Source organism: Capsicum annuum, chromosome 6, assembly GCF_002878395.1.
Source record: "Capsicum annuum cultivar UCD-10X-F1 chromosome 6, UCD10Xv1.1, whole genome shotgun sequence".
Taxonomy (NCBI): domain Eukaryota; kingdom Viridiplantae; phylum Streptophyta; class Magnoliopsida; order Solanales; family Solanaceae; genus Capsicum; species Capsicum annuum.
The window spans coordinates 194647441-194665356 of record NC_061116.1 but is presented as its reverse complement, the minus strand read 5'-3'; the positions used below and the strand labels follow the sequence as shown (position 1 = coordinate 194665356).

Below are 17916 nucleotides of genomic sequence, written 5' to 3'. Positions count from 1 at the left end.
ATAATTTACATCCTTACCATAAAATGACCCTTTTTATTTCGAAGTCCTGTTGGCACAAATAAGGGGTGCTTCTCGAAGCCCTCGAGACGGTGAACACAACTACGGAATCAATTTGGATTTTCTACGGTTGAGTCACAAGATAATTGGAGTTGAACTTAGGCTAGGGTTTCTTATTCTTCAATAATTTGGATGATAAATGATGGATATGGGGCTAAGTATATGTATATAATGACCAATTTTCGTCCATGAGGTGATGGAAAATGACCATATTGCCCTTAAAATTTAAGTAAATCCGAATCTATCCATGGTGGACTGTTTTGATAGGCTAAAGTAAATCGACCATAACTCTTTGCTCCGATAATGGATTTGGGTGAAACCAATTGCATTAGAAAGAAGAATCTCAGGGCTTCTCATCGATATATAGCAGCTCACACAGTTCATTTTTTACAAGGAGTTGTGATCGTTTAAAGTCGACCCAAAAATTTATTTGGCTGCAGTACTTTTTTGTGCAGAAAATTTCTGCACATTTACTGTTCATTGCGTCCACCGTTTTCAAGTTTCGAACATGCTCGCTTATATCCGATACTCATCTGTTTTCAGAAATCTTTATATCGTTGGAAAGCTAACTCGATAAACTTCGCATAGAAACTTCGACAAGCAAATTTCGGTATAAATAAAGTCGATTCCTATACACATATAATCAAACTATACACTTGAAACCATCTCAAAATAATCAATACTCATACTTAAACTCATATATACCTAACTTATGATCAGTACATATACTCCAACACATATAACCATGGCTAATGCACGTAATTAAGTACGGGGTGTTACACTATCACATGAAACAAGGTTTCCATTCATACATTTTCCATAAATGGACACCCTTTGACGCAGGCATTCCATGGCCAGAAGGGCCAGGTACCTACCCCTGACGCAGATATTCCATGGTCAGAAGGGCCAGGTACCTAGGGTCCTGAATATAGAGAGTGACCTGTCTCCCCTCCCATTATGCATGTAGTGGAACTATTTGGTTGGTGAGACAGACCTCCAGCTGGGAAGCTGGGAGATGGTCCATTGGTAAAGCTTCCATGATCAAAGTGATTACTCACACACTCTTTAAGGAAACTTTAATATTTTAAAAGATGGAGACGTGACATAAATATTTTACTTAATACTCCATCCGTTTCATTTTAGTTGGTCCTCTTTCCAAAAATATTTGTTTTAATTTAGTTGTCCCTTTGATGAAATCAAGAGAATTTTATTATGTTCTTCCAATACTATCCTTGACATTAAATGACTAAACAAAGTATATTTATTCAAATATATATTTTCAAAGTATAATTAATAAGACTAATTTGATAAAGTAAGCATCTAATTAATATTTTTCTTAATGGGTGTGCCAAGCCCATAGGGTCAACTAATTCGAAACGAAGGGAGTATGAAACAAGACATAATAAGTTTGAGATATGAAATACAGAAAAGGGTCTAATATACCCTTCAACTATTGAAAATGATACACAAATACCCTCCTTCCACCTTTAGGTTCAAAAATACCCTTCCATCCATCTATTTGGCTCAAAAATACCCTTAATGTATTAGAAATAGCTCAAAAATGTCCTTCTTCCTCTATTGGTTCAAAAATACCCTTCCATCCACCTATTTGGATAAAAAAATGCCCTTAACATTAAATTTAAGTCCAAAAATGTCTCCTCCTTTATATTATATTATTTTTTTTTGATTTCACGTAGGGGTAATTTTTTTTGTAATTAAAATTTTTTAATTATGATATTATATTTTTTGGTGGAATAGATATGCATTAATTAGTCTATTATTTTTTTGGTTTCACGTAGCGGTGGGCTTTTTTAGTTACAATTTATTTTATTATTATATTATTTTGAGGTTTTTTAAATTACAAATTTTTATTATTATATTATTTTTGTTTTTTTGAATTATATTTTTTTATTATTATATAGTTTTTGTGGGTTTTACGCCAGGGTGCATTTTTTTTAATTATTATTTTTTTAGTTTTAGTTTGGTACCAAGTTATCAAGTAATTTATGGTACATCAAAATAGCTAAATTTATGGTAATTTTTGTTTTTTTCAAGAAATATATTTTTTCTATTTTAGGACTCTTAATTTTCTTCCGTATATTTTAGGACTCTTAATTTTCCTATATGTTTCGGGTTTCATATTTATATATTTTAGGACTCTTATTTTCATTCTATATATTTATTTAATAAAATAAAAGTTAAAGGAAAAAGATTAAATGATTTTATCTATTGTAAAGTCTTCTAAGGGAGAATGTTTTTTTTTTAAAAAAAGTTATTATTTTTTTTTTTGGTTTCACGTAGGGGTGTTTTTTTTAATTACATTTTAATATATATATATATATATATATATATATCATTAATATTTTTCTTTGTATTATTACTATTTTTATGATTTTATGTTGAAGAAGGATAGAAGTGTAAAATATTATGCTTTCTTACCTAAATTAAATAAAAATTAATTTAAATTTTTTTTTTATATATAAAAATTTCAAAACCTAAAAAGAACTAAAAGTCTTCAAAATTTTACCTAAAATATGTTTTCTAATATTTGAGCACACATAGATAATCATTAACTATGAGAATATTTGCCCTTTGCTAATTATCCTATTTAAGGAATTCTTTTCTAATTTTGCACTTAAACATTAATTAATTCTTTTTAATTTTTTTTATATAACTAAAAAAATTAGTGAAAAGAGGACCATTAAATTGTGAATGAATTTGAGTCTAATTACATGTAGACCAATAAAAATAATGTCATGTATTTAATTTAAATAAAATTATATTTCACATCAGAATTTGTTAAAAGGAGGAGATATTTTTGGACTTAAATTTAATGTTAAGGGCATTTTTTTATCCAAATACGTGGATGGAGGGGTATTTTTGAACCAATAGAGGAATAAGGGCATTTTTGAGCCATTTCTAATACATTAAGGGTATTTTTGAGCCAAATAAATGGATGAAAGAGTATTTTTGAGCCTAAAGATAGAAGGAGGGTATTTGTGTACCATTTTCAATAGTTGAAGGATATATTAAATCCTTTTCTGTATGAAATATAAGCCTCGAAAAATGGAGCGCAAGTCGCATTGATTATGCCCATGAATCTTTAATTTATACTATGTTTTAGTAAAATAACATAATTACAAGAAAAAAAAATAAGATGAGTATATGAGATCCAAAATTTTCAAGTATAGTGCAATCGTGTTTAAGTTATCATCAGATGCAAACAAATTTCGATTGTCTATTTATTTTTTAAAAAATGTTCAAATAATATTAATCGTCGCCATGTGCTCAATTAGTAGTAATTATATTTATTACCATGATATATTATTTCAATTACTATTAATCTTCATATTTTCATAGATGAACTGACCTTTTGTTATTTTTTGTTAAAGAATTTGTGGGTTAACAACGCTAATTATGGAATTTGATACATGATGTTGATACAGTTGAGCGAGTCTCAAATACTGAGTGTTAAACGAATTTAGAATATACATTCAGACGTTTGAGACATGAATCTCTCACGACTAAACCCACACGTATATCTCATGACATTTTGCAAGTTTCCTGCCTAAGATCTACTCCTAGAAAAATTCTTTAAAATCAGAGATAAAATAAAAACTTTTGAAAAATTGTAGTTCCAAAAAAATACTAAACTATTTCTTCAGTTTAATTTTACTTATCATATTTTAACTTGATACACTCATTAACAAATTAATTATTGCTATTAATGTTAAGGGTCAAACGAATTATTTTTACTCTCTCCATCCCTTTTACTCGTCCCAAATTGGGATGACACAACTATTAAAAGAAATAATAAATAACATGACTAGTTTACTATAATACCCTTATTAAATGATGTTTATATTTTAATTTAAAGAAAAAGTAATTAATACAAAAGGGTAAAATATGAAAAAAAAAATTGTCTTGTCTTAATAAGTAAAAAATGATAAGTAAAATGGGATACTAGATTAGGAAATTTGGGACGGGTAAAATTGGACGGAGGGAGTAATATATTAAAATTCATTTTATCATTTATTACTAAAAATAAATGGCAATTAAATTAAGGCAGACAGACAGTTTTCTTCGTAAATGTAAGCTTTTGGAAAATGAATAGGCAGGGAAGGTTCTGTAAAATGACAAAGATATCCTTACAATTAATCAAGGATTAGCATTAAGCACTTGTAAATACTTGGATAAAGGGAAGGGTCAAACTGTCCTTTCAGCAAAAGGTACATACTTATTTCTTTAAAAGGAATTTTACTCCGCAATCAGTCGCTCAATCTACTACTACTGTGTACTAAGGTCAGCCAAAAAAAGGTCATTTTCTCAATATAGTGCTTCATTCTTTTTGGTTTGTTTTTGAACGTATGTACTGTATTTTAACATGATTTCAGGAAGAACACTGATATGTGTCCTTTTTTTTTTATGTATTAAGCAGTACCAGGACAAAGATTATTGTTTTCTGTGTTTCTTAGTATGAACTCTTTTTTGTCAATCACATATTTGGGGTCAACTAACTTGGTAGAAACACTATTGTTTTGTATCAAATGCATTTGTTTCTTGAAGTATTGTATAGGCTGTTACTTGTTGAAATTCTATTTTCCTATGTTGTTATTGAGTGACAACATGATTAGCTCTTAAAGGCTTAGACTTTTCGTCTTCTCGTTCTTTTAAACTTGATCTTAGTTGAGTATTACTTCACTTTCATATTTATATAGTAGCCTTTAATCTATCAAAGGAAAGATGTTCATGCGTTTTCTGATAAGGAATTATATATAGTAAGATTGAGTACTGAAACTCCCTTCACGGGTTCACGAAGATCTCTACCATTTGTTTAGGACTCTGCTGTTTTTATATAGGACTCGGACTCACCGCAGTTTGTTACAACTTGTTTCAACAGGATATCATGAGTGGAAATGCAATGAGCAGTTATCAGGAAATTACCGAAGATGGTGGTACACGGACACTGCTTCTGGTTGGACGTGTAGGTGATGGGAAGAGTGCGACTGGCAATAGTATTCTTGGAACAAAGGCTTTCAAGTCTATGCATTGCTCATCTGGTGTTACAACTGCTTGCGAGCTTCACAGTACTCAATTAGATGGAAAGATACTTAACGTGATTGATACCCCTGGTGTATATATATATATATATATATAGTTAAGTTTCTTGATAATTAATGTTCCACATATAATGAGATCACATTTGTTCTGATAGTTGTATGCCCGTTGCATCTTGGTTTATCGTGTAATCTGCAAATTGCAGGATTGTTTGATATCTCCCGTGACCCTGGTTTTGTCATAAAAGAACTTGTTAGGTGCTTCGATCTGGCTAAGGACGGTATTCATGCTGTGCTTTTGGTTCTGTCTGTACGAACTCGATTTTCAAGAGAGGAACAAGCTTCTGTGCAATGCTTTCTGGATCTCTTTGAGAGCAACCTTAGCGATTACATGATTGTGGTCTTCACTGGAGGAGATGAGCTTGAAGAAAATGATGAGATTTTGTTCCAATACTTAGATTGTTGTCCTGAGCCTTTAAAGGTTAGATTATTTACAGATATCATATTTAATATGATTGGATATGGTGTAAATTGAACTGGCAGTGGCAGATCATACTTTCTTATTTATTAATCTTCTAGTAGCATATGTTTATAAAAGCACTAAAATTGCTTGCTCGCGATTGTGAAAATTGATTCAGTACTGTTAATTACTTGTTCCGACTGTTACAGGATGTTCTCAAACAGTGTGGTAACAGACAAGTACTTTTCGACGATAAGACTCTTGATCCGTCGAAGAAAGCTGAACAATTGAGAAATCTTCTTATACAAGTGAACTTGGTTATGGACTTGAATGGTGGAAAGTCATATACAGCATACCTGTTCAAGGAACTAAAGGTATGTATTCAACCGTTATGATGTAATATTTGTTGCCAAGGAAAAAGAAAGTGATGTTTGCTCTCATCTCTGCTCATTCGAGACATCATAAACTTTTTCCTGCGTCAAGTAACTTATATTGATTCAATAGAATTGTTGTATCCAAATATTAATTAGTTAGTATCTAAGTCTAGATTTGTTGTGTGGGGCAAGTATTTCATGGTTTAATGTGAACGAGGTACTTGATTGTCCCCATAATAAACCATGTTGGTCTGTCATATATAGTCCGCGGCTGGAAAGATCTTGAGTGTCCCCATAACAAACAAAGTTGGTCAGTCATAAATAGTCTGTGGCTGAAAAGATCTTGATTGTCCCCATAACAGACCTTGTTGGTCAGTCAAAATATATAGAGCTATAATCACTCAATGAAGTCAAGTAGATTCAACATATACAATTTATATGTAAGACAGTTTTGACCTTTTATATATTGTGAGATTTTCTGATGAAGGTTATTAGGATGAACCACACTATACCCCTTAGCTCTCATGTATGTGTAATTGTGACAGTTTCTTTTGACATTTCACAGCTTGAATAGAAGCTGAGAGAGATGAAGCATCTTGAAGCAGAAATGGCAAAGGAGTGTGCTGCTCGGTTGGAAGCTGAACAAAATGCAGAAGCTGCTCTAATGAACTGGGAAAATATAAAGCGTCTGATGGTGAGAGAGGGCTTAGACAGACAGCGTCCAAGGTTGGCTGAGGAACACCAAGCAAGAAAATTGAGATTTCAAGCTGGCCTGTGTCGTATTTTATGAAGTACTTACTAGTTCTTGATGCGTATGTTTTTGTAAAATTGATGATACTCATACATGGATTCTATTTTGCACTCAACTCTTTTCTGCCATCTTCCCTAATGTGGTAGAAAACTTTTTATGATTAGCAGAATATATATATATTGTTTATTTGAGTTTATGGTACTTTTTAAAAAAAATTGTTGTTTGGTATTTGTTTGTTAACTGGAGAGTGCATGAAGGTGTTGTGTATCTTTAATTTCCTCAATGGAGTACACCATATGGATAGAAGTTTTACTTCAAAATTTTCAGCTGGTGTTAGAAATACATGCACAGTAGCCCTGCCATGAGACTAAAAGAAGAGGCTTCGAAGCTATCTTGAAAAGATGTCCTGGTCATTTATACTTCATTCCAAAACAGTTACGAAAGGTTGCCAAATTTATGGTGTACAAAACTGTGTTTTCTTCAGCAATATTTTCAAAATCACTTTTTGTAATGCGATACTTATTTTTTTGGCAAGTGTTACAATAGTCGCAATGTTTCTCTCTTCTCCCTCAATTCTTTCTAACGACTCCATGGGTAATATGTTTTGGCGAGTTGAGAAAACACTCAACTTTCTTGAGGCCGCGGCCTTATCTACCGGAGGAATTCAAGAAAAAAGTGTCATATGCTAGCACAATAACAGCCCTAGTCAAATCCAATATCCAATTCACCATGACAGAGAAAGGTCATTGCCCATCAATCTTCTTATTCCACAAATGGCATTTCATACTAATTGTGTCATTTACACCCTCCAACATATCACATCTCAATGCCACTCTGTTGCCTCCATCCGCACCTGCCCCTACGACCTACGCCTACTCATGGTACTTGTTTATATAATATACAAATATAGTATGATAATATTTTTTTATATATGTATTAAACACAAGAAAATAATTAAAAAAAACACTTATTGTACTATAAAAAAACCCATTTTCAAGAAAAATGGTTTCTTCACGAAACACACCCTCTATGTTCATATATTTTCTCCCTGAATGTGTTCAATTTTTTTTACAGTAAGTAGCAACGCTTCGTGCCCTGTAAAATAGATTCAAAGAGACTGATTTTTTTTTTGGGTTTAGAGAATGAATAAAACGGAAATTAAAGAACAGACCTAAAATGCAGCTAATCCTGGACTGTTGCTGCCGCTCGCCCCTTTTTACTTGTCTCTCTCCGTCTCATTTTGCTCGTCCCAAATTGGGATGACATAATAAATAATATGACTAGTTTACATTTTAATTTAAAGAAAAAATAGTTAATACAAAGGGTAAAATATAGAAAAAAATTATCTTGTCTTGATGAGTAAAAAAAAAAACAAATAAAATAGGACATTAGATTAAGAAATTTGGAACGGATAAAATGAGATTGAAAAAGTATCTTTTGATATTCTACTCAAATTGGACATGTAAAAGTGGATGGAGGAGTAATTACTGTTACTACAAACAGTTACCCCTAATTACCATGGGACCATTAACTCCCAAGGTAGAGCTAAAGGTGTCTAAATACGTAAATCCAAATTAGTAAATGTGTTGGAGAATGAAAAGCCACTGCACTCTTTGGTCTTCTCTCTTCCCATAAAAGCTTTATTTCTTCTCATCCGTTGCTCAAATTCTTTGTATTCACCACTGCAGCTAGCGTCTTTGTCAAGGTCAGTAAAATGTTCTTTGTTTTTTCTTCTTATCTCATTGTTCTCTGTCAAAGAACATGTTTTTATTTTCTGGTTTTTGTACGAATTTGACGTATTTCTTTAGAGCATCAAGTTTTGGAAACCTGTGGACTTAGTCGATGTGCATGTAAGCTTATCTGAACTCAACTTTTCTAATTTAAAAGAAAAAACCACAGTATGTTTGCTAGTCTCATACAAAATATGTGAAAAAAATAATCGCTTGCAGAAAAATTATAGTTGACTGTGTATGAATGTAGATCGTCACTTAAAGTCTTGAATTTCTGCATTCTTGCATGTTCAGTTCTCACTTTTGTTATGCAGTCATCCTAGTTTTTTTGTATTTCTCTTAATGTTGTATTTTGTCAACTGCAATTTGTTACTTTGCTACTTTCCTGTTGTTGTAGGTGATTTGGTATCAATAAGGTAAAATGGCTGGAAGTGCAGTTACTGATGATTGGGAAGTTACTACAAATGAAACTCGGACTTTAGTTCTGCTAGGGCGTACTGGTAATGGGAAGAGTGCTACTGGCAATAGCATTCTTGGGTGAAAGGCATTCACGTCCAAGTACTGCTCTGCTGGAGTTACAAGTACCTGTGAACTTCAGAGTACTCGTCTAGATGATGGGCAGACAATTGATGTGATTGATACCCCTGGTATATATGACTCCTTTCAGCTTTTCATTTTCTGCATAACTAATGAAATTATTTAAATTTCTTGTTTAATGTATTTAAGATTTGACACAAGGAATTTGTATGATATGTATTTAATACCTATAAACTTCCAATTTCTTTGTCTTACATGTAGTAGTTGAATCTACTTAATTTAACAGATTTTTGTGCCTTTTTTCAAGTGTAATCTGATCTTACGTGGTAAAAAAACTTCAGAAGTTGAAGTGTGTCATCTGGAGGCTTCTAAGCTTAGCTAGTAGTTTCCCTTTCTAGACAAGTTGATTTCTTATGGGGCTAATTACAGTAGATGTAAATCTTGCATCCATCTCAAACTTGTGTAATTTCAGGTTACTGCATATGAAATACTTCTTGTAAAGCACTGATCCTTGAGATTGCTGAAATTTCAGGTCTCGTTGATTTTTCTGGTGAGCCGGAGGATATTGGAAAAGAAATTGTTAGATGCATGGAGTTGGCGAAGGCTGGGATCCATGCTGTTCTTTTAGTTTTGTCTGTGCGAACACGGTTTTCTTGAGAAGAACTAGCAGCTGTCCAGACCTTCCGGGAGTTCTTTGGCGAAAAGATTGGAGATTACATGGTTATTGTCTTCACTGGTGGGGATGAACTTGAAGATAGTGATCAGTCTTTGGATGAGTACTTAGGCAATGACTGCCCGGAGCCTTTGAAGGTATGAGATAACTTGCAGAGGTCATTTTGTCTGATATCTTTGCTCCCTATTGGTCGGACTTATGAACTAGCTGACATATTATAGTGCTATATATCCAATCTATTTTTCTTTTTGAGTTCTTCTACTAAAGGTCGTTAACCATTATCATCCATATTTTGATTTTCCTTTTGTGTTCCCTGCTTTGTTCATCAGGCTGTACTTCCTTTTTTTTTTTGTTATTAAAGATTGATCTGCTTCTATATGGTCCTTGTGCCTTTTAGTGCCTGTCATTTTCAGAATCTGACTATGCGTTAGATTGAAATACATTTCCTATTATGCTTCTCATGAATATAATGGTTGTTCTGAAGCTATTTTGGTGTTACCATTGCAGGAAACAATTAAGCTATGTGATAACAGGGTAGTGCTATTTGACAATAAGACTAAAGATAAACAGAAAAAACTTGACCAGCTGAACGAATTTCGTTCTCTTGTATCTCTGGTTTTAGAGAAGAATAATGGTATACCATATACTAATGCATTGTCAAAGAACTACAGGTATGTGTTTTATAGTCCATTTGGATTCTATTCTTAATTTTCTGATGGTACTTCTCAAGGACATCGAGTAATGATGTGTTTTTGGAACTTTCGACAGTTAATTAATATTATGAATATTCTTGATTAGGAGTTGAAGGCTAATTCGTCCTTGATTGGTGATTCTAAGCCTGTGGTTGATGAGTCGAATGAACCTATTCGGAAGTCTTACGAGGAGCATTTGGTTCGTCTGACTGAAAATGTATGTGTCATTATTGCTGAAGAACTTTTGCTTATTTGATTATTTGAAACCATCTTTTTGGCTGCAGTTATCAATCTTGAACCACATGATTCCCGTCATACCTATTGATTTTGGTTGATTAAATATGTTGCTGTAGTCTCTAATTTTTCTTGTGTTAGGGCATAATGGATTCCATTGTTGGTGGATATGATTTTGTATTTTCATGTTTCTGGTTAAGCTTGTTTTACTTTGATATATCTGTAGCCTCTGTCATTAGAAATTTTCAATGCATAACTTGCTTTGATAGGTCTTGTCTCATAAATGAACTAGTCTCTGACTTGAGAACAAGTATATATTAAAAAATTTATGTTGAATTTGTTCTAGTTTTCTGGCGCACCATAATTGATTCTGCGAGAAGCTAAAATTTGCATTTGAGTTTATTGGGAAGTTCCTGATTAGAAATGTTGTTTGAGTCTGTTTTTCTAGCTGTGCAAGTTATCATTCTCTATGATTTTGATAGCGTAGTTTGGTATAATGCCTTTGGTACTGTGTTTGCACATTTGATAGGTTACTTCAAAGCTGATTGAGGTCACAAATAGGCTTTTAGAGCAGTGGGCTATTGAGCGTGCTGAAAGGATTTCAGCTGAACATAAAGCTAAAGAAACTCGAGCAAAATCTGAGGATGCAATGCGCGAGTTGAGAGATCATCTTGAGCGAGCTGAACGGAAGTTTTAGGAGAAAGCTGAACAGGATTCAAACAAGCATGCTAAACAGAGTTGTTACATTTTATAAGTTGTCGCATTTTTTTTACTCGGATAAAAATTGTGTTTTTGTTTGCTTAGCTCATTACAACACTCCGGTCTGTGGTGTTCATGGTTTTGTTATCACTTTATCAGTTCCTTTTTTCAATTAAGATTCTTATGACATAAGTTTATTACTTTGCAATTTGCTGGTAAACGGTGAGCATCAACAAATATCTTGTTTGAGTTTTTTGAACGTCTCATGGCATTTTCATAATTTTCTTCTAGGTTCATTTTTTTTAAACGCTTGTATTTGCTTGGGTGTACATTATATTGCTGAAGTATGACTATTGTGATTTTGGTGAACATCCACGATATACTGTTGTGATTTTGTTTTTTATATCAGCGTTTATTTGAAGGCTTATGAATTGGGTTGCAATTGTAAGACTTGAAAATATAGAGTTTTGACTTTTTGTCTTGTCGCATCACCTTAAATAATGAATATTTAGTGACTTTGATTCTCAGCCTACTTTGTTGATCACTAAAGGCCACACCTTGTGTTGTGAGTATTTTAGCTGCTTCTTTGAAATATCATGGATATCCTTTCAACAGGTAAATTGAGAGTATTCAAAACAGATTTGTAATCGATAAGCCAAATGCAAATTGCAAAATTGGCTTATTAGTATTGGGTGATCAGATAAACAGTTTGTGAATAGATTAGAATTGAGTGTATTCAAAACTGATTCGTAATCGATAAGCCAAATGCAAAATTGGCTTATTAGTATTGGGTGATCAGATAAACAGTTTGTGAACGGTTTAAAATTTTATATTCTGATTCCTGCAGCTCCTTGTCTTCTGTTTTGATGGTTTTCAAATGCTAAGCGTTCTTAGTACTACTATTTTCTCTATTACAGCATTTAGGACCGTAAAAAGGTTCTCTTTCTTGTAAGGAGCGTAAATTTAAAAAAAAAAGCACTTTGGAGGTTGTTAATCGATAAGCCGTTTTTTAACTGTTTGATAATTACTAACCTATTCCACCCGATATCTTATTGATAGGCTAGCGGGTTAGAATGTTTAAAAGCCGATAATCGATAAGTCAAACTATTAAGCGTGTTTATTTACCCGATAAGCAACCTACAGGAAATGGTGGAAAATGGTGGGGAGTAACGACCGTTTGACCATAATTTTTTTTTTACCTTTTCATATTTTTTTTTAACTTTATTTGAAAATCAATGTTTGATCGTAAAAATTTAACATATAATTTGAAGTTGTATTTGAAATTTAAAAGTCTGAACCTTGTTTTCACCCTTTTTACTTCTAATTTACTTTTTAATTTTTTTTCAAAAAAATCCTGAATTTTTTATTTTTGTAAAATAATTCTATTTAAATTATATTTCATAATTTTTTAAAAAAATACATTAAAATTCTAATTATTTATTGTAAAAACTTTTACCAAAAACAACTTCAATTCCAACTTTAAAATTTTCTAATAAAATACTTTTTTTCAAAAAAAATTCATAGTCAAAATGCCCACTAATACCTTGAAGGCCTATAAACTGTGGTTTTGACACAATTGTAAAGGAATCGGGTACGAAGCAATACAAGTGCAATACAGTCACATTTGGAATACACTCACCAAACAAAAGTGCATTTGATGAGTGTATTTTACTTGTTCTTTCAAATAATTTCTTTCTTTTCTAACTTTAGCATTAAATTACTAAATAAAGCAATAATAATCAAATTTAGAGTTAGAAACATCATTATAAGGTTTTCCTGGGAAAGTTGGAAAACATTATTTTAAGGTTATCTTGGGAAAATTTCATGCAAGGTTGCTATAGTGAGGTACTATTATATACGTATAATAGCATTTAACATTTGGATCTTATTCGTTGTTATCAACAAAATATGCAAACAAATTAGTTTAAAGATTTTGTGTACCAAGAAGAATGAATGTATTTATTAACCAATTTAAAGTAAAAAATGCAAATTTCAATCTGTTCTCGTGAAGTTATGGCCATAACTGATATGCATAACTTTAATTCAATTTTTTTAGATATTGTACATGTTTTCTAATGTTGTATTTTTATACATAATATATTTCTTATAAAAATATATTGCACAATATTTAAATATGATTGTTACGTTATATAGAACGATAATTTTAGAAAGTGTTTACCACTATAATAAATGTTGTTACAACGATGTTTTACTGTACATAATTTCTGAAGTTGAATAAACTAATAGTTTATTTAAATTATTTTATTTTTTTAATTTTTCAAAAAAAAAAAAAGTTAGTCTCAGAAAAGAATAAACATAATCCATTGTTATACCGTTGAAACTCATTTGTAAATACTTTTTACCCAAGGGAGTTTCTACATATTTTCCCAAGTAAGTTTCTAAATATTTTTTTCCTAAGCAAGTTGATAAAATTGAAGGAAAGGTGTCTTTTAAGTCTTGAATGAAGGATTGGTGACATTGACCAACTTAAAAGGCCAAACATAATTAGGAAACTTGATTTAAGTTAATTGTGGACTTGATTAATATTTTCAAAACTTTCTAATCTTTTCAAAAATATAAATCAGCCCAACCCACATCCCTCTTCAATCCAAATCAATCAGTCTCTCTCTTCTCTCGACAGTTTCTCCCAACCAATAGTTTTGCAAATTTCTCCTTTCAATTCAGGACGACTTCAACCTCCGACAACAAATAGTTAGGCTTAGAGTTCCTTTTTGACTTCAATAGTCAATCGACGTACAGCCTTGCTCTCCGGCCACAACAGCTTCAAATTTTTCATCATTCCTTTTCTTCTTTCATAGGTAAAAAATTATAGCCTTATAGTTTTGAAGAAAACGAGGAATTTGAGCCAACTTCTCTTATAGTATTAGTTAACAATTTCAATATTTGTTGCTTTAATTTGAAATACGGTCTGAATAAAATCCTAATTTCTGGTATTTCTTCTCTTCTCTTTCGAAGTGAATTATGATTTTTTGTTGTTTGTTGCATTTTTTTGAAGTTTGATTTTTGTTTTTTGTGTTTATACAAACAAAACAACAATTTTGGTGTTTTTCGTGTTGTGCCCGTTGCTGGGTTGATTTGTTCTTGGTAAAAATGGTAATATTGCTGTTGTTTTGTTGAACAAAATCGTGCTACTATTTTTTTCTCCTATAGATTATCCATCTGGTGCAACATATTAACCATCTGATGCAACAGATTATCCATCTGGTGTAACATACTAACTATCTGATGCAACAGAGGAACCATCAGATTAAAATTTTGATGCAATAGATTTACAGTTTGATGCAACAGTTTAACCATCTGATGCAACAAATTAACCATATGATGCAACAGAGGAACCATCGAATAAAAAATCTGATGCACCATATTTAACATATGGTGCAACATTTTTACCATTTGATGCAATATTTTAATCATCAGATTAAAGATTTGATGCAATAGATGAATCTCTGGTTGGATAAAATCCTATCAAATCTTCAAACAGGACATGTCCAAGACTTGATTTTTTCAACTGATCATTCATCTGTTGTGATAGACGGCCCTTATGTTCGAAGAAATCTAAACAATATTGACCGTTGATAACTGTTTCAACAGATCACTCATATATTGCAACAGATGTGTGATATATTTTATATTGTCACAACAGATTACTCAGCTATTACTATAATTTAGATAACTGTTACAACAGATCACTCATATGTTACAACAGATGTGTGATATATTGTACAGATCATTCATCTTTCTCAATAGATAAGTGATATATTTTGTATTATTGCAATAAATTACTTATCTGTTGCAACAGGTTAGATAACTGTTCCAACAAATCACTCATATATTGCAACAGATGTGTGATATATTGCACATACCATTCATCTTTCTCAATATATGAGTGATATGTTTTGTATTATCGCAACAGATTACTTATCTGTTGCAATAGGTTAGTTATTTGGTACAACAGATAACCTACCTAGTGTAACAGATGTGTGATTTGTTGCAATTGTTATTTTACTATTTTACATGTTAGATTTACTGTTATCCTTTTTTAACAATACATTAATCAACTATAATATATTTTTTTATGTTTCTGGTAATTTTAGATAATATGACTCTTAAAAGAACAGAAACCAAATCAAGTCCAATTAAAGGAACATGTGAAGCAGCTAGGCTACATCCACCACTCTATAAGCTTGCTTTACAACATTATCTCAATTAGAAGCAGAATATGATGAACACGGGGAGGAAGAATATTTTAAAAGAGATGATCCAAATGCTAATAGCCCTTCCACTGAAGAGTTGGTCAAAACCTTCAGCATTGATTGTTATCCTGTGAGAATCGTTATCCTGTGAGAATGTAGTGCGATGGTGTCACAGATTTAACTAGTGATTTCGTGGTTAAGTGATACCAGATCGAACACACAACACGTTGTTGACACCCAATTTTGGCTCATTCTTTTTCCTTTAATTACTTTTTCGATGCTTCTTGACTCTAAATAATTTTTTGAAAATTAAATAATAAATAAGATTCGCATTTTGATCTCTATTTCTATAAATTTTTAAATAATAAAAGAGGATTTATTTTTCTATCATCTTATAAAATATCTTAATTAAATATAATTAAATATTTTAACATCAAAATCACAAAATATTTTTTGATAATCATATTCACATTTTTTTTTCAATTTTATTTGTATGCGATATTGTGACTATATACATATCTTTTGTTTTATAAAATTAATATTTTATAATTTATTCTTATTTTTACATATACTTTATTATATTCTTATTTTTATTTTTAACACATAAATATATATATTTTTAGTATTAAATCACAAAAAGTATCAAATTGGATGTTATACAAATTATGTCTATAATTTGTATACGTCAAACTAAAAAATAATTTTTAGGATGTCAGAAAGCATCAATAAAATTAATTTCCGCAGAAAAGGAGTATCCAGGCTAGCAATAATCCAATCTCATTTTTTATTTCACTCGAACGTGACTCTTTTTTTTTACCAAGAGTCCGACAATTAGCTCGAAACTCAGTACAATTCCTATATCCACTTTTCCATTCCACTTCAACAGATACAATTTAACTTTATCCGTCAATTTATTTTAAATATGAAAGATCCCAAAATTTTTGGTTGTTTATATATATATATATATATATATATATATTATAATTTATTTTATTTTAATTTGAACTGTTTTGATTAAAATCGGACGGATAAAAAATAGTCATTTTTTCAATCGACTCTTTATATTTACCCGTATATATAAAATTTACAATTTTATTTAAGTTCTTATATTGAAACATGGACCGTCGATCAAACGATCGGAAGGCCCGTATTTCAGTCAACAGAATAAACACAAGTACATCAGATTTCTTTTTATCGCAAAAAATTTTCAACCACGCGCGATTCCTTTTTTCCAAGAGGCAGTGATACATCTCTTTCCTTTTCCCAAAACAACAACACTGACGAACTCCTTCTCCTCTTCTCTCCTTTCTCTCTCTTCTCATTTTCCCCAAAATTGAAACCCTAGCTGCGTCGTGGTAGCCATAGCTGCCACCCCTGCAAGATTCCCCTCCCTTTTTAGTCGTACTAACCCGTGAATCCTTTCAAGATCAGAAAATCAAACCCAAATCGGTGCTTCAACGGAAACTTTATTTCAAATTCGCATTCAATGCACAAATCGTCCAAACTCGTAAAGCCCTTTCAACTTTTGAATCTCAAATACATCCCTTTTGATTTGGCCGTTGGTTTCCTTGATTTTTTTTTGGTTTCAAATCTGAACTTTCAAGTTTGAATTCGCATATAAATACCCACGTTTTTACCTATTTGAGGACAAGTTTTTGATGAGGAAAAAGGGAAAAGTGGTTCACAAAAACATAACACGCGATATCAGCTCCTATTCATCACACTCTCAATTTTTTATTATTTACGAGTCCTATTGAAGTCGAGTTCGAAGATCAAGTTCGTTGTCGGAATAATTGACGAAAAGCTCCTCGTTTGCTGCCCAACACAAGATAGAATTCACTTATTCGTCTCACTTTCATCTTCCTTCTTTCATACCGCTTTGATTCTGTGGACATGTTGTGTTGGTTTAATTTAGACAAAAATTTAAGTTGTTACCATTGATTCTAGAAAATAAATCTTTACGCGAATTTTGTCAAGTTTGTTAGCCTTGGTGTTTTCTTGAATTTTGGTAACTGAGTATAAATTTTTGATTCCATAAAATTATCTGATTTATGACTATATGTTTTCATAATAATGTGTCAATGACGTGGTTATTTCGTTTCAGTATTTCGGAAAATCTCCTCTTGAATCGGATTTTTAAAGACAAGTGTAGTTCAATTAGTTTATTTCAAGTGCTGCCTTTGGTTATTTTATCCTAATTTCAAACCTAAAAATAAATATTAATTTGGTTCTTTATATGTTATGCTTTGTTTGCACTTACGAGTCATTTCATAGTTATGAAAATGATTATACTTTGACGCATTACTTCAATGACCACTGACTGATCTTTTCTTCCTTCCATTATAGAGTTCTAGCTCACTATTGGTTTTTATCCTCTTCTGTTGTTTGTATTTTGGTAATCCATGTAAGATATCATGTGTCCCACCAAACGTAATCTC

At 31.7% G+C, this 17916-nt stretch overlaps 1 protein-coding gene and 1 pseudogene across 1 annotated transcript; both read left to right on the top strand.

Moving 5' to 3' along the window:
- Positions 1 to 4433: 4433 nt before the first annotated feature.
- Positions 4434 to 6893, top strand: LOC107855826 (immune-associated nucleotide-binding protein 9). Its single transcript, XM_016700818.2, has 4 exons — positions 4434 to 5189; positions 5321 to 5595; positions 5784 to 5948; positions 6514 to 6893. Exons 1-4 carry the CDS (start codon positions 4964 to 4966, stop codon positions 6520 to 6522), a joined length of 675 nt encoding a protein of 224 aa, XP_016556304.2. The 5' UTR covers positions 4434 to 4963; the 3' UTR covers positions 6523 to 6893.
- A 1391-nt stretch (positions 6894 to 8284) lies between these two features.
- On the top strand, positions 8285 to 11425 carry LOC107855830 (annotated as a pseudogene).
- The last annotated feature ends 6491 nt before the right edge of the window (positions 11426 to 17916 follow it).